The sequence below is a fragment of the Salvelinus namaycush genome, chromosome 41 (genome assembly GCF_016432855.1).
Source record: "Salvelinus namaycush isolate Seneca chromosome 41, SaNama_1.0, whole genome shotgun sequence".
Taxonomy (NCBI): Eukaryota; Metazoa; Chordata; class Actinopteri; order Salmoniformes; family Salmonidae; genus Salvelinus; species Salvelinus namaycush.
In genome coordinates this window covers 13892445-13920401 of record NC_052347.1, presented here as the reverse complement: position 1 = coordinate 13920401, position 27957 = coordinate 13892445, and the positions used below count along the sequence as shown (strand labels likewise).

Here is a 27957-nt window from a genome sequence, read left to right as displayed (position 1 = left end):
CGCACCGGGAGGTTTACAGTAACCAATGTGGTAGTTTCTCACAATTCGACCTGACGCTTAGCCACCCCCTGGAGGTTTACAGTAACCAATGTGGGAGTCTCTCACAGTTAGACCTGATGCCCAGCCACCGCACCGGGAGGTTTACAGTAACCAATGTGGGAGTCTCTCACAGTTAGACCTGATGCCCAGCCACCGCACCGGGAGGTTTACAGTAACCAATGTGGGAGTCTCTCACAGTTAGACCTGATGCCCAGCCACCGCACCGGGAGGTTTACAGTAACCAATGTGGGAGTCTCTCACAGTTAGACCTGATGCCCAGCCACCACACCGGGAGGTTTACAGTAACCAATGTGGTAGTTTCTCACAGTTAGACCTGATGCATAGCCACCGCACCGGGAGGTTTACAGTAACCAATGTGGTAGTTTCTCACAGTTAGACCTGATGCCCAGCCACCACACCGGGAGGTTTACAGTAACCAATGTGGGAGTCTCTCATAATTCGACCTGATGCACAGCCACCGCACCGGGAGGTTTACAGTAACCAATGTGGTAGTTTCTCACAATTCGACCTGACGCTTAGCCACCCCCTGGAGGTTTACAGTAACCAATGTGGTAGTTTCTCACAATTCGACCTGATGCACAGCCACCACACCGGGAGGTTTACAGTAACCAATGTGGGAGTCTCTCACAGTTAGACCTGATGCACAGCCACTGCACCGGGTGGTTTACAGTAACCAATGTGGTAGACACTCACAGTTAGACCTGATGCACAGCCACTGCACTGGGTGGTTTACAGTAACCAATGTGGTAGACACTCACAGTTAGACCTGATGCACAGCCACTGCACCGGGTGGTTTACAGTAACCAATGTGGGAGTCTCTCACAGTTAGACCTGATGCACAGCCACTGCACCAGGTGGTTTACAGTAACCAATGTGGTAGACACTCACAGTTAGACGTGATGCACAGCCACTGCACCGGGTGGTTTACAGTAACCAATGTGGTAGACACTCACAGTTAGACCTGATGCACAGCCAAACCCAGCGCTCAGAAATATCAACCTATTAAAATCAAGTGTTGTCATGGAAATACGGCATTCCTAGACAAAAGGAACACCTATGTGAGAATGCTGTTCATTGACTACAGCTCAGCATTCAAGACCATAGTGCCCACAAAGTTCATCACTAAGCTAAGGACCCTGGGATTAAACACCTCCCTCTGCAACTGGATCCTGGACTTCCTGACAGGCCGCCCCCAGGTGGTAAGGATAGACAACAATACGTCTGCCACGCTGAACCTCAACACTGGGGCCCCTCAGGGGTGTGTACTTTGTCCCCTCCTGTACTCCCTGTTCACCCACGACTGCATGGCCAAACACAACTCCAACACCATCATTAAGTTTGCTGACGACACAACAGTGGTAGGCCTGATCACCGACAACGATGAGACAGCCTATAGGGAGGAGGTCAGAGAACTGGCAGTGTGGTGCCAGGACAACAACCTCTCCCTCAATGTGAGCAAGACAAAGGAGCTGATCGTGAACTACAGGAAAAGGCAGGCCGAACAGGCCCCCATTAACATCGACGGGGCTGTAGTGGAGCGGGTCGAGAGTTTCAAGTTCCTTGGTGTCCACATCACCAACAAACTATCATGGTCCAAACACACCAAGACAGTGGTGAAGAGGGCACGACAAAACCTATTCCCCCGTAGGAGACTGAAAAGATTTGGCATGGGTCCCCAGATCCTCAAACAGTTCTTCAGCTGCACCATCGAGAGCATCCTGACCGGTTGCATCACCGCCTGGTAAGGCAACTGCTCGGCATCTGACCGTAAGGAGCTACAGAGGGTAGTACATACAGCCCAGTACATCACTGGGGCCAAGCTTCCTGCCATCCAGGATCTGTATAATAGGCGGTGTCAGAGGAAAGCCCACATTAATTATCATAGACTGCAGTCACCCAAGTCATAGACTGTTTTCTCTGCTACCACACGGCAAGTGGTACCGGAGCACCAAGTCTAGGACCAAAAGACTCCTTAATAGCTTCTACACCCAAGTCATAAGACTGCTGAACAATTGATCAAATGGCTTCTGGACTATTTACAATGACCCCCCCCCCCCCCCCCCCCCTCCATTTGTTTTGTACACTGCTGCTACTCGCTGTTTATTATCTATGCATAGTCACTTCACCCCTACCTACATGTACAAATTACTTCAACTAACCTGTACCCCCGCACACTGACTCGGTACTGGTACCCCCTGTATATAGCCTCGTTGTTGTTATTTTATTGTGTTACTTTTTCAAATTTTTTACTTTAGATTATTTAGTAAATATTTTCTTAACTCTTTCTTGAACTGCACTGTTGGTTAAGGGCTTGTAAGTAAGCATTTCACGGTAAGGTCTACACTTGTTGTTTTCGGCGCATGTGACAAATAAAGTTTGATTTGATTTGGATACCTCGGAGAGAATGTGACAAGCATATGAACCTGCTCAGAGCACTGATGTTGTATTTTCCTCAGATCACTGACAGGGTGAGGATGAGAGGCTTGTTTGGCTTGGCACACATCATCCTCTCATAATATGGGCCACTATCATTATGGGCCTTCACTGACTGAGGGACTAATTGATCCCGGATAAACAATAATTCACTGGAATTCCTTTCCTCTTCATCCTTGAACAAGCGAAGCATTCCTCTCAATACAAATCACACAACTCCTCTGTCTGCGGCCTAGGAACACAGGCAGCCGTGTACACAGAGTGTTTGGTTAACATCAGACACCTGGTGACAGGTAGGTTATGTGTGTCTGTGGCAGGGAGGTGCTGAGTCCCTGCAACAATCCAGAACCTGCTATCAATACAGGGCATGTATGGCCTTGAGATTCTCTCGCAGAACACAGAATATTAATCCACCTAGAGGAAACTGTGGGATGATTCATCATGTCAGCGTCTCACTGTGCAGTATTACAACACTTGAAAATAAATAGATTGAAATGGTGTACCTCTAAGTATGTTCTACAGTGCTTCAAATAACAACAAAAAGGCCCTACGTGTAGGCTACACTGCCAGGTATGTAGCCACTGTTACGACCTCTATTATCGATGTGAAACTACAGAAATCACATTTCCTCCCGTAATTGGACAAAATGTACGTTCTTATTGAACACATATTGAAAACTAGGGAGATTTTGTTTTTCTTCACTTGTTGTTTTGTTGTCAGGCTTCCCAGTTGTAAACACAACAGTGTGTGTGATAGATGCTGTGAGGGATATTTTGGGCCTGCTGGTCTAAATATAGCTTATCAGTACTTGAGGCCTTGGAACTGAGGGACAGTTAGCGGAGTGATTGGAGAGCTGGCCAGGGAAGTGTGTATGAGATAGCACAGCGCTCATTAGGAGAGGCTGGGGAAAGCCAAGGAGATAACGCTTATTAATCACATGATGCAGACATTCTCTCACACACATAGACACCACAACGACACCACACACAGTGGGTCACACACAGACCGCACAAAGACGTGCTGCTTGTCTAAGTAATAGGAGATTTGGCCTATATTGCATGCAGAATGCATGTGCCCAGATACTTACCTGGTATTTCTTATCTCTCAACTTTCATCTGGCTCAATGGGAAGATTAAGGTTACAGTACCAGCATACAGGTAACTGCCAAAATAAAGGAAACACTTGAGTAAATGAGGGATACAAAGTATATTGAAAGCAGGTGCTTCCACACAGGTGTGGTTCCTGAGTTAATTAAGCAATTAACGTCTCATGCTCATGTTTAAAATGACCACTTACCCATTATTTTGGTTACCATAGCTAGAAGAAGAAAGCTCAGTGACTTTAAAAGAGGGGTCTCAAAGTAGCATAGGGGGTTTAAAGGGTGTGTGTGTGTGTTTGTGTGTCTCAGTCACCAGATCTCAACCCAATTGAACACTTATGGGCGATTCTGGAGCGGCGCCTGAGATGCGTTTTCCACCACCGTCAACAAAACACCAAAGGGTGGAATTTCTGGTGGAAGAATAGTGTAGCATCCCTCCAATAGAGTTCCAGACACTTGTAGAATATCTATCTGTTCTGGCGGCTAATTGACACTTTATGTTGGTGTTTCCTTTATTTGGGCATTTATCTGTAGGATGTTTTCCTCTGATTAGAAAACTAAGAGCATTCCATTCCATTTCCCATTCATAAAAAATCCCATTACATTTGTACTCACACGTCCACCCAAAGTGGAGATCACATCTGGGATAAGAAGTCGGTAAAGAGAAAGGGGGAAAGAGAGGGAAGGGAGGGGGGATAGAGAAGGAGGGAGGGAGCACGCTTCAAAGCTCCGGGGGTCTGGTGTGCTCTGAGTGTGCTGATCGGCCCTGGGGTTTGAGGTGCGATAAGCCCATGACAGCTGCCAAACACCTCGGTTTGTGTGTGACTGTGTGCGTTTAAGCCCCAATTTAGAGGAAGCGGCTCTGAATCCCACCCACCTGGCAACTCTGGTCCCCAATGGCAGGTGTGAGTTGGTTGGTACGTGATTGGGAGCGCTGATGAACGTGTAGCATATGTGCCCTTATTGCTCAGATCTTGTGGCTATAACCTTAAGGCAGGGTGCACTGATGGAGAGATTATCCACAAATAAGAAACCATGTGGGCTTCTCCTCCTCCAGCCCTATCACAGCAGTACGTGCCTGGATGAGACTAAAACAGAAAAGCTCAAATGCAAGCCAAAACATTGAAGTTCTTTCACAGTGCTTTGGAAGAGAATATCACTAGAGCAGAGGTGTAATGTCCACCCTGGCTCTAACACACAGAGAGAACTGATGAACTGATGAATGACTCACCCGATTTAATTGGGAAGTTATCCCTCATAATGTTATGACAATAAAACAACTAAGAGAGTTAGTAAAGGCTGCGAGATCTGTGGGAAAGGAAATCTCTCTCCTGACGTCACTAGGGGTCAGAGGTCAAATCTATAAGCAGGTGGAGGGGAAAGGAGAGCGTGGAGTCGGACCACACCATTTTACTCTTAGAAACTGGATCGCTCACAGCCTGGCCAATCCATCTGTTTTCATAACTCATTGTCTTCAAATGACATGTCTGACCAGAGGACTTTGACCCACTGATGTCATTAAAGTAACAGTAACTTTCTCAGGGTCTCCATACACTACAGTTCACTAGCTGTTATTTGGTTCCCCTCCACTAGACTTTTGGAAATCGGAAAGTAACGTGGTCAACACCCTACTATGATATACTGTACAACATGTGAATGAAATTGCTGAGTTCATCAGTTTTCAGTTCCGTCTTATGAAGCACTAGACTAGCTGAACTGCAAGGTTGCATGGTGGGAGTTTTTTTGTGTTGAGTGTTGAGGTTCAGGAGGCCAAAGTCTTCATTACTCAACACCTGTGTAAAAAGCATGCGAATGCACTGACCTCTGTGTTATTCTCCCCCTTGCCTCTCTTTCTCTCCCCCTCTCTCTATCTTTCTGCAGCCTGCCACTGTAACCTGCACGCCCGGCGCTGTCGTTTCAACATGGAGCTGTACAAGCTGTCTGGGCGGAGGAGCGGCGGAGTCTGTCTCAACTGCCGCCACAACACGGCCGGACGCCACTGCCACTACTGCAAGGAGGGCTTCTTCCGGGACATGTCCAAGGCCATCTCCCACAGGAGGGCCTGCAAAGGTACAGTACCTGGGCTGGGCGTCTGCTGGGTGGGCTGCTCAAAATGGCATGACACCCAAACCTCACGCTAGTTGATTTTCTGCTTCAGTTTTGGACTTTCTTGACGTATGTTGTTGGAAAACAAGTTGAACAACAATCTTTTGATAACTTTATTGCGTATAACTTTCCACTACTTCACTACTATTTATTATTATGTGAGACAGGTGAAAGATAGTTGTAAAGACAAAAGCTCCCACCTGTGCCAGTGTGAGTGTTGCTGACCTGTGTGACTCTGCTATTTGGAGTCTATTGGGATTTCCATGACAACACAAGCAAAACAAACTGAGTGATGTGTGAGCTGATCCGCTGTACAGTTGAGTGGAAACAGATCTTGCTATCATTCCCCATCCCCACACACACACACTCACAGGTGTGAGCACATAAGTCAGGTTTGAGTCCATGCTGTTCAGGATTAGTGTGTGAGGAGAGAAAAGCTTCACTCCCTCTGTCTCCCTGCACCGTGGGGAGAGAAGCCAGGCTCTGAGGCACTGAGCAAACAAGCACCTGTCACTCACACACACTTACACGCGCACACACACGCGTCCACACACACATGCATACACACACACGTGCACGCACACACAGACACACATGCAATCACACAAACACCAGCACAAGCTGAGGCAGGTTTGAGTGAGTGGATTAATAAAAAGCATATTTTGCGCATTTACCTCAAATGCTTTAACTTCTACCTCTGTTCCTTGTCCAAGTCATACGTTCTCTCTCTCAAATAGAGGTTACAGGTTACAGTAATAACAGCATTTCTGTGGACAGAGCCTATGAAACAATGTAGTTGGAGTACCTTTATCACTAAAGCAGGGGAGGATCCCAACACTCGGTCCCTAGTGACCACATTTTATTAGCCTTTATTTGCTTAACTTGGAGAGCTATGATGAATCGCCCTACATTTCTGTGAACGGGGGAGGTGGAGAACTCAAAGGATTTCTCTGGGGAAAAAAGATGAGTGGCTAACAATAGAAGTGAGGTCTGCCATGGAATTCAGGAGTGCAGGAGTTGATTCAAACAGTCTCTTTGAACAAGCCAACCATTTCACCTCAGCATCAGATCCACCAACATCACACATTACCCTGAACAAGCCAACCATTTCACCTCAGCATCAGATCCACCAACATCACACATTACCCTGAACAAGCCAACCATTTCACCTCAGCATCAGATCCACCAACATCACACATTACCCTGAACAAGCCAACCATTTCACCTCAGCATCAGATCCACCAACATCACACATTACCCTGAACAAGCCAACCATTTTACCTCAGCATCAGATCCACCAACATCACACATTACCCTGAACAAGCCAACCATTTCACCTCAGCATCAGATCCACCAACATCACACATTACCCTGAACAAGCCAACCATTTCACCTCAGCATCAGATCCACCAACATCACACATTACCCTGAACAAGCCAACCATTTCACCTCAGCATCAGATCCACCAACATCACACATTACCCTGAACAAGCCAACCATTTCACCTCAGCATCAGATCCACCAACATCACACATTACCCTGAACAAGCCAACCATTTCACCTCAGCATCAGATCCACCAACATCACACATTACCCTGAACAAGCCAACCATTTCACCTCAGCATCAGATCCACCAACATCACACATTACCCTGAACAAGCCAACCATTTCACCTCAGCATCAGATCCACCAACATCACACATTACCCTGAACAAGCCAACCATTTCACCTCAGCATCAGATCCACCAACATCACACATTACCCTGAACTGGATGGCTTCTAGTCTTTCCAAAGAGTTATAATACAACAATATTATATATATATATTATATCCTACACTCTTAGAAAAAAAGAGTTATTCGGCTGTCCCGATAGGAGAACCCTTTCTGGTTACAGGTAGAACCCTCTGTGGAAAGGGTTCTACCTGGAACCAAAAAGCGTTCTTGAAAGGGTTCTCCTATGGGGACAGCCGAAAAATCGTTTCATGTTCTAGATACAGTAGCACCTTTTTTTCTAAGAGTGTAATATCCTCCTTGTATGAAAGACAGAATATTGTTTCAAGTCGTTTGTTTTCCGGTCCGATTACAACATCTCAATGTGCTGTATTACACTGGGACCAGCTTGCGCTTCAGTGACAAGTGAGTGACTCTGTGCAGACCCGCATATTGTGGTCTCCAACCACAGCCTTGGCTGCATTCCTATTGGCTCAGAGTGGGTTCTCGGAGTACCTATTCTCCAGTGCCCTTCAGCCTGGTCCACCACCAATTAGTCACAGGAACTGCAACATATTACATTTCCTACTGCAGACCACAAGGGACCTTCACTCTTAACTCATACTGACTATTCCAAGTCTCACGGAGTGAAAGTATCAACACAGTCCACCATCATGTATAAAACTCAGCCACTTACCCAGAGTGTTTTGGGGTCGTTTCACAGTGGTGGCTGTCAGAGTTCACACCTAATTGGAGTTCAGGGCAAATGTAGTTCATGTTGTGCTGTTGTTCTTATCCCATTTCATGGATCTTTTGCACTTCTCGAAAGTGACTAATAGTTGGGAGCATCATTGTTTCACTGCACGCTGCCAGCCCAAACATTTTTACAGTCTATATTTGGGATGCAGTCAGGGGCGGGCAGAGGATGAAGCTATGGGCAGGTTAGTGTTACAGAGGTTCTCTCCTTCCCTAATGAGCTAACCACATACAGCAACCTGTCTTAGGCTTTCTAGAGGGCTGTATCAGTAACCTGAAGGCTTCCAGCTCTGCCCCAACATTTACTCTGCTCCATACTCTGGGATCAAACCCAAACAGCATGATTGCTGCGCTCTCCTCAGGTGACAAACTCAGCGCTTTGTGACATCAGTTAGGGCCCATGGTATTTATTGTTCAACTCAGCCAACCATCTCACTCTGCTGTTTTTGGACAAGAAACACAATGCTGTGCCAACACAGCCAGGAGGAAGTCTGCTTTCATTCTTCAACCTGAACCCCCAAAATGGAGGATCACCACTCTCTGAAAGGTGGAGATTACAAAATAGACCCCTCCGCCATAAAGGCCGAAACACCAGCGTTGTGGAATGCCTCATGTTTTATTTCCCAGATTAACGACTTCATCCCTCATCAAGCGCAGTGTAAACACGGCTCTCGGAGCACAGCGCGGCCCCCGGCGGCCCCCAGCTCTAACGGTTTGTTTTATTCCCAGTCCTCTCATCCGCTCCGCCGTATAAGCCTTTCACCAGGCCCAGGGAGCCCACAGCAGTGGAGCAGCCACACAGTCCACTGAATTACACTCCCCCTCAAACTCTCAGCAACTCTTTACCTCCACACCGCAGGCAGCTACATACACGCACAGGGAAATGAATGAATGTTTCCAGTTGGTTCCCAGTGTAGGACTCAGAACATTAAGAGCACAATGCAGTGGTTTGAGCTCAGAGGAAGAGGACTAGATGGTGGCGGATGGAGTGAGTGGAGACGCAGTGGTGCATCTCTATTGTGATGTGTGGTTAGTGGCATCTCTAGAACTAATATAAAGTAATACAAAAACAACAGTTATTTTAATGTGGCTTTCAAATACAATCCCTTATAACCCCTTAAGAAATAGACACACATCTTTAGAATACACATGGATGTTACCCACATGCCATCGGGAGGGACAAGAGTGACCTCATGTTTTTTGTTTTGGTCCCACCCTGCATTAAAAAGTAATTTGGAAATGCTTTAGAAGATAATGCCCATGAAATCAACAGAAAGCAAGAGCAAGCCTACAGTTTCAGTCCATGTACCGTACAGTTTAGAATCCTGTTTCTAAATTAATGGGCATATTTATTGTATTCCTGACGTAAGAACCACAATAACATTCTGGCTGGTAAAGATGGAGGATTTGATTAGAAACAACTTTTCATTCATTTTTTGTTTTTTTGGCAGGATTATTGTATGCTGATTTTATTATACCTCAATAAAATGTGTCAAACAAACTTGACAAAATGTACTTATACTGCAAATTGAGTAGAAAGAGGACAGAAAAGTTTTAGTTTTTTTATTTAACAAGTGACTTCTAATATTCATGAAACCCATTGAATCCCAGCTAATAACACCCAACTTCAGCCTCTGTTGGACCACTTAAAGCTATTTTCAAATGACTCTTCAGCTACATAAAACACATACAACTCTAATGGAGAGAGCTGGGCTTCCACTTCAAACACAGGCTTTATGGTAAATGTTTGGCAGAGCACATGCACAAAACTAAATTCTCACATTTAATGTGCGATCCTCCCGACTAACAACTTAAACAGACGGCTTTGAAGTGTGTTCCACTCTCCCATTAATGGGGAACATTATTCAGGATATATTTGCGAGGAGCTCTTTGCCAAAAAGCTTTAGATTGTAAACTCAATCTGAGAGGTGCACAGGCTCTGCTCTGCCCGCCGTGGATCACAACGCTCCACAGAGAGAACACAAAGACTGGTCACACACGGCTCACACACACGGCTCACGCACGCACGCACGCACGCACGCACGCACGCACGCACGCACGCACGCACACACACACACACACACACACACACACACACACACACACACACACACACACACACACACACACACACACACACACACACACACACACACACACACACACACACACACACACACACACAGTCTCAAAGTGCTAACAGACCAGGCAGAGGAACTGTGCAGTGAATTCTAAATGTGATATTATTTGATAATGTAATATACTGTTCCTCAATACTCATGCCTGATGGCAAGGCCTACAATCATTAAGGAAAAAGGGAGTAATTGTAACTTGTTTGAGGTCCCAGTCCCCATCTGTGGTGGCCTGTGAGTCACTTTAAGCTTGTTCAAAGCTTACTTTGAAGTTCAGAGAGTCAACATTGGAGGAACGAGAGGCAGTGAATTGAAAAGGATGCCTTATGCCTAATTGGTTTTAAACCAATACTAGTGAAGACCTAACAGATTTCATCTACATTTTGTTGATGTCATCTCATCTCATCTATGTTTTCTTCTGCTCTTTCCTCCTGACAGCGTGTGATTGTCATCCAGTTGGCGCAGCCGGCAAGACCTGCAACCAAACCACTGGCCAGTGTCCCTGCAAGGACGGCGTGACCGGCATTACCTGCAACCGCTGTGCCAAGGGCTACCAGCAGAGCCGCTCTCCTATCGCCCCCTGCATAAGTATGACTTGCCTCAGTACTAAGAGAAATGTCCTCAGACAGACCACACAAGTCAGCCCAACCAAAGCCCAGCTAGTAACAACACTGGCCCCATCAATAGGAGTAGTCGCTGACAAGTACTCTATCGCACCAAAACCCCATGCTTGTTATGCAGGAATTCAAGAGTTCTTTTCATTTTGTTATTTCCCCCTGTTCCTTTATTTCTTTGGATGGATATTTTACAGTTAGACCAGAGCTTAAGTAAACAGGGCATAATGTCTAGGCTAACATGGCCTTGTGAGTCGTAGCACTGTTAACAGCCCATCTCCCTGTAAATCCACCCAGCCAGTCCAGGGTAATGATGACTGATATGTTTATTGGCAGTATCAGCAGCCCACAGATTCCAGCCTCTCGGCGATAAACGACACCTCATACACAAGATAGGCTAATGGGTGGCTAGCACCGCCAACACAGCTGGCATGACCAGATAAGATGACTCGGATGGCTGGGACACATAGACATTTACAATTGGCCACCATTTATATAGCCGTGTCAATTGGTGACATTTCCGATAAAATTGTATTTGGAAATTCAACAAAGCCATTGTGGAAAAGGAATCAGTGTGCTTGGCCAGGATCCACAGCGATAAAATCAATCTGTGAACCCACTGGAATATGATTTCCTTCATTTCGTTGGGAAAGTAACAAATGTAGTGTAAAAAAGATGGAGGAAATGGGGGTCTTGAAAATTGAGCAAAAAATATTTGGTTTCTTGTATATTTTCGAGCTAATATGTTTTAGGTTTAATAGCTTAATATTACATTTGTGTTATATCAAACTTCCTGACAACTTCAATTTTAACAAGGCCAGGGGCCCTGGCTTTCTGTACCTTACAATACAGCATGCCACGAATACAAGAGAGTGAAACTCAAATGGGAAACTGGCTATTAATGTGTATTCCAAGCACAATCTCTGTGTCCTAATCAGCAATCAATAACATGACAACCTATTAAGGAATACCTGAGAGTATATCACCAATGCTCTGAGGTTCATTTAAGCCCCAAGGAAGGCGAGCAGGAAATTGAACTAAGACGTTCTAACAACTTTGCTCTTTTTTCCACATATGAAGCTGTCAAACTGAGTAGTGATGTGAAATGTCATTATATTTGTGGTGTGGTTTCTCTGTTGCAGAGATTCCAGTTGCATCGCCCACCTCCACCTATACCAGCTCTGAAGAGCCCTTAGGTGAGTTTGTGACACTGCTGAGCCATGTGGTATCCACAGGGTATGGCAATTACTAAAGCATAACATAACAAATGTATTGTATTTTAGTACGAGCACAATTCATATCATTCCACAGTTTCTATTTTTTATATTTTGGGTTCAGGGCCACCTTCATAATTGTAGTATTTTAAGGGTCACCTTCATAATTGTAGTATTTTAAGGGTCACCTTCATAATTGTAGTATTTTAAGGGTCACCTTCATAATTGTAGTATTTTAAAGGCCACCTTCATAATTGTAGTATTTTAAGGGTCACCTTCATAATTGCAGTATTTTAAGGGTCACCTTCATAATTGCAGTATTTTAAGGGCCACCTTCATAATTGTAGTATTTTAAGGGCCACCTTCATAATTGTAGTATTTTAAGGGCCACCTTCATAATTGTAGTATTTTAAGGGTCACTTTCATAATTGCAGTATTTTAAAGGTCACCTTCATAATTGTAGTATTTTAAGGGCCACCTTCATAATTGCAGTATTTTAAGGGTCACCTTCCATAATTGCAGTATTTTAAGGGTCACCTTCATAATTGTAGTATTTTAAGGGTCACCTTCATAATTGTAGTATTTTAAGGGTCACCTTCATAATTGTAGTATTTTAAGGGCCACCTTCATAATTGTAGTATTTTAAGGACCACCTTCATAATTGTAGTATTTTAAGGATCACCTTCCATAATTGTAGTATTTTAAGGGTCACCTTCATAATTGTAGTATTTTAAGGGCCACCTTCATAATTGTAGTATTTTAAGGACCACCTTCATAATTGTAGTATTTTAACGGTCACCTTCATAATTGCAGTATTTTAAGGACCACCTTCATAATTGTAGTATTTTAAGGGCCACCTTCAACATTGTAGTATTTTAAGGGTCACCTTCCATAATTGCAGTATTTAAGTGGATGTCTATGTGTCAGGAGATGTTAAATCCAGGTTTTTGGTCAGCTCTCTCTCCCCGGCCTCCCATTATGTATTCCCACTCTGCCTCCAGCCCATAATCTGATTGCATGCCTCATTTGCACCAGTTTGTTTTCCAATCATCTCTCGCTGCGCTGAGAGGGAAGAGAACCCTTCCCTTGCTCACTTATTTACAACCCTATTGTTGAAATGCACAGCTCTGCGTCTGCGTGCTATAGTGCAACACTGATTTGAAATGACATACCACTGTAACATTTAGCTCATACTTTCAGTCACTGCTCAGTCCAAGCTTGTGAGGTAGATCCCCTGGCATGCGTATGAGGAGAAAAAGAGAGACCTGGAGCAAAGTATTGGTCTCTAAAACCTGTTGCCTAAGCCAACTTGTTTTTGGTCCAACTTCTACTTAAATGGATACTAGCATGCCAGCAGATTCCCATAGACTTACAGTCATTGCTCTAATGCTAGTTAGCATTGGCTCGCGAAACTGCCTCTAACTTCCTTCTTACTGGACACAGAGACATCATTTGACTCTGGGGAAGTAGAAAAAGGGCCTCATTGCCCAAATCCCGAAGTATTCCTTTAAATTGCCATGCATGTAAAACATATAGGTTCTGTCACTTTTGATCATTAACATGGGACTAACAGTGTGGCTCCACATATTTCACTGAGCTGAATGGCCAACCTGCTACATACGTTGGCGACCAGCTGCAATGGGGTTTGGAGTCTTGTCAGGAACCCCACACAGACACCACCCTCCAAATTAAGAGTGGTGTGGTCCCCAGGGACCCTAGAGAATGGTGGTGGCCCCGCTAGAGAGGCCACACAAAGGGGACGTTTGTCCTCCCAGCGGGGGCCGGGGCCTTAATGAGAGCTGTGGGTGTGATGGCCAGTCCTGGGATTGTGCTGCTGGGCTAATGGGCAATGCCAGCTATCAAAGGGAGGTACGATGAAGGCCTCCAGGGGCCAGGGGGAGACAAATGGGCCCCCGCCCTAGCCACATTTAAATGGAAATCAGGCGTGGTCGATATGGACTCGTCAAATTATTTTACTTTGGGATTTCCCTTCACTTTTTCATTTCTACACCAGCCCGAAAGCTGGCAGGCGTTTCACTAGAAATGTTTTCTCCACATACATGCACTCTCTCCCCATCCCCCTGCCTCCGCCCCAATCCGCCTTTTTGGGGGGAGTGCGTTTTTTTCTCGCTCCGCTGTTACCCGGGCAACCTCATTCACACAGAGTATAAAGGGAAAGAAAGGGGAGGACTGGACAGAGGGCTGGAAGAAATAATGAAGTTTGTCCATATTCAGGCAAGCTGAAAGGTCCCCTCTTTCCTAACTGCTCCCCCTTTCCCCCTGGCCGACCAGCCCCCTCCCCCATAAAAGAGCATGGGGCTTATTACACTGGGAGGGGGAGCAAAACCAGGAGATGTTCTGGTTCCAATTTGTGCCAGTCAGTGGAAAAGTGGGAACAAACGATTTCCATTTTCTGTTTGGCCTCTCGTCCCAGCCCCATCTCCCCCATTACAAAAGGTGCCTGGCACCCTGACAACACGACGGTCGACGGACATCGATAAAGCCTCTTGGCACGCCTGCGAGCCCAGGTCAACACAGCCTGGTGTCAAAGGGATAGCACCAGACCCGAAAGCAATTAATCATAACTATGAGCTCTTTCTGGCCACTGGTTTGTAACAGGCTCCTCTCAGAGGTCACAGAGAGATCGGCCACAGAGAGATTGGCCCCGGCCAAAGTGAGAGTATTCTCTTTCTTGCCTCAAGTGGGTTGGATACTGTTTAGGCCCCTGCTAATTTTTGTGAGGCTACTAGCTAATTTCCCTCAGTGACCTCCTTTTGTGAGTGACCTTCCCAACCCTGAGTGCTGACACAATGGATGCCAGGATTCTGACAGGCTAGAGATTCTGTGTGGAGAGGTTGGAGGGAGAGAGTGGGAGTGAGCTGACAATAGGATATGTGTAAAGGCGTCCGCATGCTTCCCATCCTAAACTGTTCCGAACAGTTTTTGCGTATATACTGAGTGTACAAAACCATAGTCTGACCAGTTGAATCCAGGTGAAAGCTACGATCCTTAATTGATGTCACCTGTTAAATCCACTTCAATCAGTTTTTGTGCACTCAGTGTCTTATGACATTTTGTGATGTTTTTGTTTGTTTTGGTCTTCGGCAAGGTTTTTATTCCGGCTGTTCGTGCACACCACATTTTTTCTCGAGGCTATTGCAAGTTCAGTAGCTGTCACAATCGTCGTAATAACATTCAGACCAAAGCGCAGCGTGGAATCGGTTCGACATTTTATTAGAAGTGAACCCCACAAAAAACAATAAAGAGCAAACGACACGTGAAGCTATGGCGTGCTCACAGGCAACTACATATAAACAAGATCCCACAAAACACAGTGGGGAAATGGCTGCCTAAATATGATCCCCAATCAGAGACAACGATAAACAGCTGCCTCTGATTGGGAACGTACCAAGCCAACATAGAAATAAAACAACCTAGATTACCCACCCTAGTCACACCCCGACCTAACCAAAATAGAGAATAAAAAGGCTCTCTATGGTCAGGGCGTGACAGTAGCCGAAGTCTACGCCCCTTCGTTGGTCATTGGTCAACAATAGGGATTCTTCAATTAAGTGTTTGTCGACATTCAACGATAGATGATTCATTTTCATGCACATTTTGTTCACTTGAGAAATACTAAACCGAACATCTTAGTTAGATGTAAAATTGTGTGACTCAGATCTTTTCTGCAAAAACGTCAAAATGAATGACAGATTTCTTGAGTTATCTTAGATTTATTCAAACTATTTTGAGGAAGTGTATACTGGCTACGGCGCCTCAAGATGGACAAACAGTACTATTGCCGTTTTTTCTCATTTTTCAAGCGAAGGTCTTATAATGGAGTATGTGAGCACACTCGTTCGGTTCGCCTACTAGGCGCCAGCCGAACCGAAGCATGCGGAAGCCTTAAGCCTCCACCAGCTCCACAGGGACACCATAACAGCATAACATGAGACAGTGTACCATAAGTACACTAAAATGGCCTGGCAATAGATGTAAGCTTTCAATCCCTTACGGTGGGGGTAGAGTGTAGACCCTTGGATGTACCTAAAAGGCATTTATTAGATAACATAATTGAGGTCAGTCCATAAACCATGGGAGAGAGAGAATAATTCAAATCTAGATGTTTGTGTTATGTTGGCTGTGCTGTAACCTAATCCACCCATTATTTCACTCGCTTCCACAGACTGTGATTCTCACTGCAAGGCATCCAAGGGCAAGCTGAAGATCAACATGAAGAAGTACTGCAAGAAAGACTATGGTGAGTCCACTGTGCAGGAATTATATGCCCAGGCGTCGGCCAGCAGTCAAGGGTCAGATGTATTTATTAATCACAGGCATGCCCACTCCCAAGCCCCTCTCTGTGGCTTATTCATGCTCCCAGGATTCATTGCATCAAAGGGTCTCGGAACTGAGCCCAGGGGACCCCGCTGATGGACAGGCCAGCCAGTATTAGACTGAGGAGTGCTGCTTTCTGGGAAATAATGGAATTAAAAATATATATATATTTCTTGAAGGTTGTGTTACAAAACCAGAGAGCTTTCGACTGTGTTTGGGCAATGACGGTGTAAAGCACATTAACAGATGTATCCAGATGTGTCTTCATCTACCATTCCAGTGTTTAATTGCTATATTGTAATTACCACCATGGCCTATTTATTGCTTTAACTCCCTTATCTTGCCTCATTTGCACTCACTGTATATAGACTTTTTGTTTTCCTTTTTGTCTACTGTATTATTGACTGTATGTTTGTTTATTCCATGTGTAACTCTGTGTTGTTGTATGTGTCGGACTGCTATGCTTTATCTTGGCCAGGTCGCAGTTGTAAATGAGAACTTGTTCTCAACTAGCCTACCTGGTTAAATAAAGGTGCAATAAAATAAAATAAATAAATCCAGTCTACTTACACTTTGATTAGTTAGCATGGAAAACATATACATATTATTATCTATCATCTGTAAACTAGCCACACAAAACCTATGTCTAACATATCCTAACATCCCTGCACTGACATACACTCATTACTATGTGAGATTCACTGGAGGTGGGGGGAGCTGGACAGAGAGAAGAGTGTTTGCTGGGGGCATCGTCACCGCAGGGCCTCTTCTTTTATCACCAAAGATAGAGATCAGTGGCATCAGTGTCTGGGCAGAGAAACAAAGGGAATATTCAACTCTTACCTCTACATCTTGAGCTCATATCAGTTCCTCCACTCCAGCTGAAACTGTCTTCAGAGATAGGTTGTGGGACGAGCCAGCCCCCCTGTTGGTTTGGAGAGCTGCAAAGCTCCGCTCTGCCAGGCTTTAGCTGGAACTATTTGGATTTGTTGTCCCACCTTGACGGATGTGTGTGTGTGTCTTAGGGGAGTTGTACCTCATAAAGAGAGGGCTCTGAGCTTCAGAGGGCTGCAGAACAAGCTCCCACTGCGTCCTCTCACAGTCCCTCTCAATTACAGCTAGCGGACAATTTCCTCTCCCCTTCCACCTCCCTCTAAGCCCTGTGGACCTGCTCACCCTGGCCCCTCTCAGCCGCCAGCCTCAGTGGGGTCCAGTTTTATTGCTCCATGGTGAGAGGCTGGTGCACCCTGGGAGCATGAGGCTCTGGCTCGGAGCTGGCCCTTAGGAATTGTCAGCAAGCCCCATATTAATACAATTAGCCAAATCTCACAACAAATATACTCTGTCATCAATGACTCCACAGGAGTTCATCTGCATCTGAAATACTTGTGATCAAATGTGCCATTACATGCACTGTAGATATCACAGCGTTACAGTAAGTGAATAATATGAAAACATTCATGTTCAAGCCAAATACAGGTATTACATAGCTTGCTTTTTTAGAACGGTTTCACAAATGAAATAACTTCTGTAACTTGAAGCTAAAAGGACATTTGAGTTTGATGATTGATGATGCTGGACTTGTATCATTATATTCTGAATCAGCACCAAAAAACAGCACCACTAGATCTAAAAACAGAGCAAAAAGAATGAGAAGGTGGGGGGTAATGTAAGAGAGACAGTAGTAGCAGTAGGAACAGTCCATGGATCATATCATAGGCCTCCTATATAGTGTTTCATTGTGCTGTCCCACCGTGTAGCCTCCATATCTCCATATGGAGAATGATTCCCTCGCCTCTGAGGGTTTTCCATTCCATTAATCACAGTAGTATTATGGTGCAGATCTCCTATCAGCAGATTCATGTCTGCTAACCACCGTACAAATCTCCCCAACCGCAGCAGCAGCAGCAGCACAAACCCTGAGGCACGTCCAGCACTCTGCCAGCATTTGAGAACAGATCGTACTCCCTATAGCCAAATACCCACATAAGTTTCCTTTATAAAAGACAATGCAAGATCTCTTAGACTCCTGGCATGAAACCTAACTGTACAGTAGGCCTATATCATATTGAATATTTTGGTCACCAATTCCTCTGTAGTTATACCCATTAAATTGGTGTTCAAATTGTTAAGCCTTTGATTGATAGAATAGATTTGTTCATACAAGACCGTATCTGCTATAATCAGGGTTTGGGGATAGTTCACCCATATTACAAAATGACACATTGGTTTCCTTACCCTGTAAGCAGTCTATTGACAAGGAATGACTACAATCCATGCTTTGATGTAATTTCCCTGGCACTGTTTTCTACTTTCACTGTTCACATGATAATGTTTTAGCATTTGTGGCATAAATCCCATTCAAGTCAAGTCAACTAAACCAAAGCATGGATTGCTGTGATACCTTGTTAATAGACTGCTTACAGGGTAAGGAAACCACTGTCAGTTTTTTTTTTTTTTTGTGAACTATCCATTTAAGACTTAGCTCAGTGTTCTCTCTAATGAAACACATCCAGCTGCATTGGCCACACTGTTCCCCTTCATATCTGTCACATGTCCAAAAGCCAGATCATCAATCATAGTTCATCAATCAAACAGAGCGATACATCAGAGACTTTTAACAACGTTTCAATGCATAAATGGCCAAATGTTCTTCTTTTCTCAATCAATATTGTGCAACACAGAGAGAGACAATAATGTGAGCTCCTTGTTTCAGTTCACCAGAAAACTGAACAGCCATCAGAATCCATATTTTCATTAATTTAGTCTTGCTAGTCATCCATGAAAAGAACGGACGAATCTATAAATCACAAGACTGATTCATGAAAAGCAGAAGCTTGGTTTTTAAAGAGTTCATCAAAACAGAGTGCAGATGATTCTCCTGTGGCTGAGCTGGGGCTGTATGGAGAGACCATTCCTCAGGGGGCTTTTTCTCTGCCTCAATCTAATTCATTTCTCAGGGCTGTCCCTGGGCCTTTGTGGGGTTCACAGTGTCTCTGTTCTTTGGGGCCACGACCCCCCTGTGTGAGTGGCGCTGCGGGCCTCCCGGGGTCGCGGGAAGAGGCCCCCTGTTTAAACACAGTGGTGCACTCTGCCGGCTCGGAGCATTCCACAGGGCGCAAACAGGTGGTAAATTAGGCCGACGCTGACGGATTGCCACCCCGGAGAGAAAGAAATATGTTGTGTTTATTCATTTTTGTTTTCCATCGCGGCCGTAGCTACGGCGACGGCAGCCACAAAGGGTTATATTCTGGGCTGACACCCCTCCAGCGGGGAGGACAATGAATCAAAGAGCTTTTGCAGACGTTCAGGGCCAGTGGTGAAAGGAAGGGTCACACAACCCCGTCACCCGGCAGTCCCTGTGAGCTCACCCTGGGGGCAGCAGGGCCCAGATCAGTCACTCAGCTGATAACCAGATGGGACAGGGGCCTCAGTATTGAAATTAAACACGCTCTAATTTGATTATAGCCCCCTTGTCGGCGGTGTGTGGGTCAAGCCCCAGCACACTGCTCAGAGAGGGGACCCAGCGGGAGGCTTGGCTGCCATTGTGTTATTAAACCCCTCTCTTTCTCCCTCTTCCTCTCTCTCCCTCTTCCTCTCACTCCCTCCCTCTTCCTCTCACTCCCTCCCTCTGTGCTACCCTGCTAAGATGGTCCAAGTAGTACTGATGTACCATATTGTCTGCTAACAGAAAAACAGAAGTTTAGTTTCCTAGATCTCCATTCATGAGCTCAACTCAACACCCGCCCCATGGGCGCTTTGGACTTCATTGGGTGAGAAGCAGGACTGAAGCAATGTGCAGAGGTGTGAGGACTGAGCTGCTTGGTCTTTCCAGCTAACATCCATGATTAGTACTACATACTTTGCTCCCCTCATGGGCTGGAATCTCAGTCCAGTATAACAGTATTTTACTATCTGCTTCGAGAACTACCAATTTCCTGAGCAGCCCATAGAGTGACAGAGGGTTCTGCATTGGTGTCAGACAGCAGAGAGCTGAGTCTGGTCCATTCACCCGGGGAGCTCGTTAGCCAGTCGGTCAGTAAGAGCGACCCAGAGAGAAGAGGGCTATCTCTGCTGGATTCTCACGCTGCTCTTGGATGGGGCTCTGGGAGCAGAACCCGGATAGCTCATGAGGTCGGAACACATCGCGATTCTTCTGGAAGCCTCTCTGTGACTGGGAAGATAAATAGTGGCCCACTCCACCCCCCCACACACCCTTTATGTGTTTGGATGAAGGAGTAGGCTCCAGCCCAGAGACACATTGTTAATGAATGGCAGGACTGTGAGAGCGTGCTGTACTCAGCCCAACAGGCCTCCTTTCTTCTGAAATTGTGTACAATTTGCTCACACTAGCAGGGCCCCCCTTCCTGTTCTCTTAGAACGTTCCAGACTGTTATGGGGGACAATCGATGCGGCTCGCAATAGAGAGCGTTGGCATTCAGAGAGAGACAAGGAGAGAAAAAAATACTTCCTATGCTATTTTCAGCCACCTATATTTTTCTAACATTAGTCCACACACATGTATGTGTGTGTATGTGTGTATGTGTGCACTTGTGTGTCTGCATGTGCATGTATGCATTTGTGTGTGTGTGTGTATTTATTAGTGTGTTTGAAACATTTCACACCATCCACACACTGTTTCCCAAATTGGGTCAATTCAAACAATTGTGAGTGGAAACTATTCAGGTTGGTTCATTTCCCCCCTACTTTAGTCCAATCGTTAATAGCACATTCCCAGCTAAACCACTTCACCTCAAGCACAGATTAGCTCCTACCCGAGTGAGTTCAGTTGCTTCCCCCTTGTTGCGATGACTGAGGCGTTTTTGCAATCAGAGTGATGAAGTAATGGTAGATTTATGTGACAGAGAAATCCATGCAGGGGAGCTGCTGTAAGGGGGGGCTGTATTTCTGCCTGCTCTAAGGGGCCAAATTCTTGGGAGAAAGGTTCAATGGCTACCAGGTCCAGGTTGCTCTAGCCCAGGGTTCTTAAGATGTGCAGCGTCCTGCTTAACAGCTGAAAGGCCATTCTATCAAAAGCACAGGAATGGCTTTGCTTCAGAGCTTCTACCTCAAACAGATGTGGTATTTTTTTAGTAAAGGTTGAATGCTGCACTTTCACTGTTGGACTTTCTGAGTTGAACCCAGTATACCCGCCACTTATTTTTCTCCAGGCTTTTCAGTTGAGGAAAGGAAAGCATTTCTAAGGATACGTCCACAGCAGTCAAACATTACAGCCAGTCTCAGGGAGGTGCTCATTCAAATGTACTCAGCGGGCACCCATTGTCTTTATCCTGGGGAGCACTATGGCAACTGTTGCTGTAATACGGAGCATGCTAGCCAACACAACAAGGAGAGGTCAGGGGTCATGGCTGAGGGGAGGGACCAGGGGAACAATCCACACACACTGGGTCAGCAATTCCTGAATCATACTCAAACATTGGAGCAGTTATTGGAGCTATAGTAAAACAGGACATTTACAGCTGAGGGGTCACCCCCAGGCCAGTCTGGACCCCAGGAACAGAAACCCACAGGCTGCTAAGGATTCCCTGCTTAGTTACCCTGTGTTTTATTAAGAGGATCTATGTTTTACTGTACATTAACTTTTAACTGAATCTCTTATACTCAAGAGTTGCTTGCTTTATTGTGACATTTTCTTATTCCCCCTTCACTCCTTCTTCTCATTGGTCATCCAGCTGTCCAAGTGCACGTCCTCAAAGGAGACAAGGCAGGGGAGTGGTGGAAGTTTACCGTGAACATCATCTCCGTCTACAAGCAAGGTGAACAACGCATCCGGCGCGGCGACCAGCTCCTGTGGGTGCGTGCCAAGGACGTGGCCTGCAAGTGCCCCAAGATCAAGCTTGGCAGGAAGTACCTGCTGCTGGGCACGGGTGACGACTCCCCCGGGCAGAGTGGCGTGGTGGCGGACAAGGGCAGCCTGCTCATCCCCTGGAAGGACCTGTGGGGCCGGAGACTGAGGAAGTTCCAACAGCGCGACAAGAGGGGCAAGTGTTAAGAGGCGCCAGAGAGGAGAGAAAGAGAGGGGGCTCACCTCGAAGTCTGAGGAACACAGGAGGAGGAGAAAGAAAGAGGAAACACCAGAGGGAGAGAGGAAAGAGGGAGAGGTGAAGTGAACAGAGAGAGAGGGAGAAAGTGACTGAGTGCTGCTGCTTTGAGTGGAAGCAAAAAGAGAATATTAGTTTTAGAAACGTTCGTGTGAAGGAGCTCTTTTTACAGTTGTTGTTCTGTTTGTCCTTCAAGGTTTGTTTCATTGTGGAATTGCAGAGTTTGCACCTAATATTTCAGATAAGTTACTTTTTTTTTGTTTTATTTGTGATACCATTATTTTTATATTTCCAGTTCATTTCTACAGAACATCAGAAAAAAATCTACTGTATCACATTTCTGTGTTTAAAGAGGCTCTTTATATATATATTGTGTAAAGTTGTTTCTAGCAAGCTGAGGTGGCACGGCATGGCTTAAGGGGAATCTCTCTCATGTTTAATGAGTGGCTCCTGCTTGCCAGGCCTTGTCAAGATAAACTGTGTAAACTGCTAAGAGTGTTAACACGTTAAATTGATCATTTAAACTAGGTTTTACTGTGGTTTCAGAATATACTTGTAAAAATGGGAGAAAAAAAACAAAAACAAGCCAGCTATTGCCAGTTACCTTTCTTCTTTAAGAGCTCCTCATGTGGTTGTTACCTCATTATTACTGCTAACTATGTAATCAAAATGAAAGTGCCATGAAGAAGTTGCTCCTCAGATACTAGCATAGGGAAAGAGTCTGTTAAATGATACATTTCCTTGCCATCCTGACAGTGTGGTTGTGACCTCAGCAAAATAAAAGTACCAGTAGGCATGATATAATTATACAATATTATTGTATTTAGACAGCACTCTGTTCTCAACTAGAAGAACTAAAATAGATTAGTTAACCATGCACTTAATCTTTAGTCCTTTAGTATTCAACAGTATTCAGAACATATAAGATATGTTCAGTGTTTAATGGCACTTTGCAGGATACAAACTAACATACTGTATGGTTTCAGAAAAATCAAAGAACTAATGTATGTCCATTCATGATTGTTCAAACTGAGATCACACATTTGACTGATTATGTGCTGCCTTTGGCCTTTGGTCCCGGAACCTAATGTCCACTGACTCTGTGTCATTGATTGATGCATTTGGTTTGCTATCCTGTTCACGTTTGTTAAAATACAAAGTACTGCTTGAACATTCCTCTGAGCATTGACCTGTTTCTGCTGGTAAAGGACTGATCATGGGGGGGACATTCTGATGTCTTCAACAGTGAATCACCTCATGTGGTTTGATAAGACCTATCAAAATGAACCTACGTTTTGTTAAAATAATAGATGCATGCTGACTACTTAGCTGACTAAGCTAACCAAGTTGTGGATGACAGTATGTACAGTATGTATATGCTGTATAAAGATACATGCATTATGTTGTAAAAGAAAACATGTGGAGTGATGAAATATCACAGGAGTCAAGCTGTGTGATCAACACACTGTGTCAGCATCTGATTCTCACTTCAAACCTTGCAGACATTCCATTTTCAAGACGTTACTTGGTACTCAACAAAAGGGGTGACCGGCTGTTTAAATGTTATATAGCTGTATAGTTTCTTACTATTTTTTGTTAAACATTTACTAGATTTATGTCCATGTGTTATTAACCAGAGTTTTAAATACCATAGGCTTAATAAATGGGTAGACAAAATGAATGAGAAAGAGGCAGATTTCTCTTGTTTACAAGTTATGCATACCCAGGAGTATATTTAAGCAGAGAGAGGCTTATCTACAACCTGTAATAAACAGTCCCAAAAATATTTGGGAAATGCATAACACATATAAATGCAAGCAGATGCACACCTGCTCACACACATACCCACACACTTTTTAAAAACATATTTGTATTGACATTTTTATTGCAATCCATTTCAAATGTTCTTGTGCCAGTGCATCCATCTCTGGTTCTTCACATATCAAAGCTGTCAGTGTGTAAAGTTAGACCAGTTTTCCACCCATTTGGAGAATGGTACTCAGTCATGACCAGATATCTGCTACAATTTATATCTGAATGTTGCTTGTGTTCATACTTGGGCTTGTAAATGTTGTTTAGCTCTGTCCATTGCAAAAGTTTGTGTAATGTCCTGTAATGCATACTAATATATTATGTTTATCACAAATGAATATATTTAATGACATATGAAACAATGTGGCTTTTGTTTTTGCCTGTTTTTATTTTTGGTTACTCTTTGCTTTGGATAATAGACGGCTGTAATGAAAAAGTAAAAGTCTGTAGCGATTGAACAGCCTAGTAAATCTGAAATAAAGCTCTGTAAAAGTACTTGTGGACTTTCTACTGTTTCTCATCATCTCATCTGTGTCTCATTGGTAGTTCTGTACTTCAGTGAGTCATTTGGGATTTTACATGGGCTAAATGGTGTGGCCCAATAAGACCACAGTCTGTCATTACCCTATGAGACTGCATCAGCCTTTGTCTGTTTTCCTCCTGCAATAACAGCGAATTACAGTTGGGGAAATTAAGAGTGGTGCAGCGGTCTAAGGCACTATAGACACCCTGGTTCGAATCCAGGCTGTATCACAAACGGCCGTGCTCGGGAGTCCCATAGGGCGGCGCACAATTGGCCCAGCGTCGTCCGGGTTTGGCCGGTGTAGGCCGTCATTGTAAACAAGAATTTGTTCTTAACTGACTTGCCCAGTTAAATAAAGGTTAAATAAATATATATAATAATAATCTAAACAGCACCAAGTTCCTAGTTTAAGGTCATTTCAGGTCAGTCAGCACAGAGGGTGACTACAGAAAACAGCAACACTAAGAGTTGTTCACTGAGTAAATGTATTCAACATTTATTAGACATTACCGCCCAAGAGCTCCAGTCATTTACAACAACACAAAGAAGTTAACTCAGCAATTCCTTCTCATCATTGGTTTTAGATCCCTGAACTCTATAATCTTCACAGACAATAAGTACTCGATATTAAGCTGATTATATCACTAAGCTTTTAGTTAATGCGCAGCACAGATGGAACTGTGAGGTGGAGGCATTGTAGTCATTGGATGACATCCTGAACTTCATTCTCAACAACGTGGTCATGGCCAAAAGTAGCCCCGCTTTAACCATCATACAAATTACCCATCCCCAACTCAAGTCCTTAGTTAGTTTTTTGTCTGTTATGGGAGTTTGTAGCAACACTACAGTAGGATTGATTGGTCATAGGCTAGGCCTACTCAAGGGAAACACAATCCAAAATACTCCCAAGGGTCCAACCAACCGCCCCTTTATAAAAGCCTGTGCTCTTCATTAGTGAAAGGGACCACAACCAATAACATGACTGGCCGACATGGCCGTAAAAAGATCCCAACTAACAAGCCTTAAAGATAGAGGAGAGAAAGACAGAGGATGAGGTCACTATGGATGAGTGTAAACTCATAATGCTCATTCAGACAAAAGATGTGGTGTGTCTGGAGTTGCACAACAAGCCTCTTGCTACTTTCTCTATGTGCTGCTATTGGTTTCTATTGGTTTCTATTGGTTTTGCTGGCTGCCAGGATGAATGTTCTTGCTATCCAAGCTCCAGGCCTCCTCCACAAAAACACAGTTCAGTCCTGAACACCCAAAACAACTCTTTCACTTCAGACTAAAACGTTCAGACTGTTTAATGATGTGCTCTCCCTCTATTCACTGTCTAATAGGGAGGGATGGGAAATGAGGTGAAAAGGGATCTGGGTGTGTGTGAGCCTCACTCTCAGTGTGAGAACAGGAGGATCTGGAGCAACACATGGCTCTACTCCAGGATGCAGAGAGAGAGGGCTGTGGACTGACATTGGGAGGAGGAATGATTTCAGCTCGCATGCAGGCAGTCTCCAGTAGACTGCAGCAGGGTGGGATTCCCGCCTTTAGCCCTGTACATTCCATAAACATCCAGCCCAGGGCCAGACACACTCCTGCCATTGTTTCCCTGTTAACAGGCTGCAGACTTCTCCAAAAACAAAGGCTTCCGCCAGCACGTCTGACAGGGACCAAACTGACAGCAGGACAGGACAGCCCCCCCCCCCCCCACTACTGGTCTACAACAGCCACTGACAGGAAATGGGGGAACCTTCCATCATATGACCATCCATGTTTTCAGTTCCCAGTCAGTTGTTTTAGTGCCAGAGGACCGTGTTTTTAAGACCATATTTTTTGTCACAATCAGACATTCAAATGCTTCAAACTCTGAAATCTCTATTTCGCTCCTTGCTCCTTGGCTTCACTCTGAAACTTTTGAGGGGCATAGAATTACCATCTGCTTCCCCTTTCTCTGTTACTGTGGAGACAGTGATGTTCGAAGGTAAAATTAAAACAAAGTTCTAAATGAAGCAAAGGACCCCTCCACCTTCTATTAGTAAATTAGAAGGTAGTAGAAATAAGATCTGATCACATCGCTGTTGAACTTTTCACATCATATCCAGGAATACATTCCCACCCCCATTCTCCTGGTTCACACCTCTTGTGAAGCACCACTTCACTGTTATATTAACTACCACACAACTCTGACTCACATACACACTCCAGCCTCCCACCTACACCACCCAACACCATTGCACACCATTCGGAGAATTTGAGATGCAAACCATCGACGGGAATACTATGGGGTTGGGTGGATGGTGAAGGGCTGAGGGGAGGTCTGAGGCTTGGAGAGTGGATTAGCCTGGAGAGAAGAGGTGCCGTGAGAAACTCTGAGACCCAATACAACCAGGGCCCTCAGCAGGCAGTAGGGCCTCTAGCGCCACCATGGTTAATCTGACACTAGTAAAGCCCTTCCTTCTCCCCCTCCGCTCCACTCCTCTCTTGAGGGGAAGTGACTCTGTGAGGGGAAGTGACTCTGTGAAACAGAGACTTCATTTAACTTTTTAGAAGAGTGCCTCCACATTTTCTTCGAGGGAAAGCTTTAGGGTGTGTTTAAATCACGTAGAACCAGAGCCATGGGGTTCTGATCCCCTTCTCTCTGAAAAGTAGATGCAATCAGTGCCTTTGTTTCTGGAACACCCCCCCGCTCCATCTTCTTAACACTCCGTAAAACCCCTCCAAACAGCCAACCAAACAAAGAACAATATAACCCAATGTTTCCTCAGCAAACATATTTTTCAAGCGTTATTTGCTTTAGAACATCTGAGGAGAGGATCATGTCAGTCAGTATGAAGACCCATAGGGACCCAATCGCTTTATGATGGTGATGAACACTAATGTCAAATCAAAATGTATTTGTTACATGCTTAGCAAACAACAGGTGTAGACTAACCATAAAATGCTTATGTGCCCTTTCCAACAATGCAGAGAGAAAAACGGAAAAATAATAGAACGATAATAACACAAGAAATAAATACACAATGAATAACGATTACTTGTTTATATACACAGGGTACCATGTGCAGGAGTACGAGGAAATTGAGGTAGATAGCTAGAT

The 27957-nt window shown here is 44.7% G+C and overlaps 1 protein-coding gene across 2 annotated transcripts in view; it reads left to right on the top strand.

Moving 5' to 3' along the window:
• LOC120033910 (netrin-1-like) overlaps positions 1 to 24832 on the top strand; it is a 49185-nt gene extending 24353 nt beyond the window's left edge. For both annotated transcript variants that reach the window (XM_038980301.1, XM_038980299.1), the window contains exons 3-7: positions 5474 to 5662; positions 10736 to 10885; positions 12054 to 12107; positions 16312 to 16386; positions 22157 to 24832. In XM_038980301.1, the coding sequence (XP_038836229.1) occupies positions 5474 to 5662; positions 10736 to 10885; positions 12054 to 12107; positions 16312 to 16386; positions 22157 to 22476 (788 nt within the window). In that variant the 3' untranslated portion in view covers positions 22477 to 24832. The remainder of the gene's footprint in view (positions 1 to 5473; positions 5663 to 10735; positions 10886 to 12053; positions 12108 to 16311; positions 16387 to 22156) is intronic.
• The last annotated feature ends 3125 nt before the right edge of the window (positions 24833 to 27957 follow it).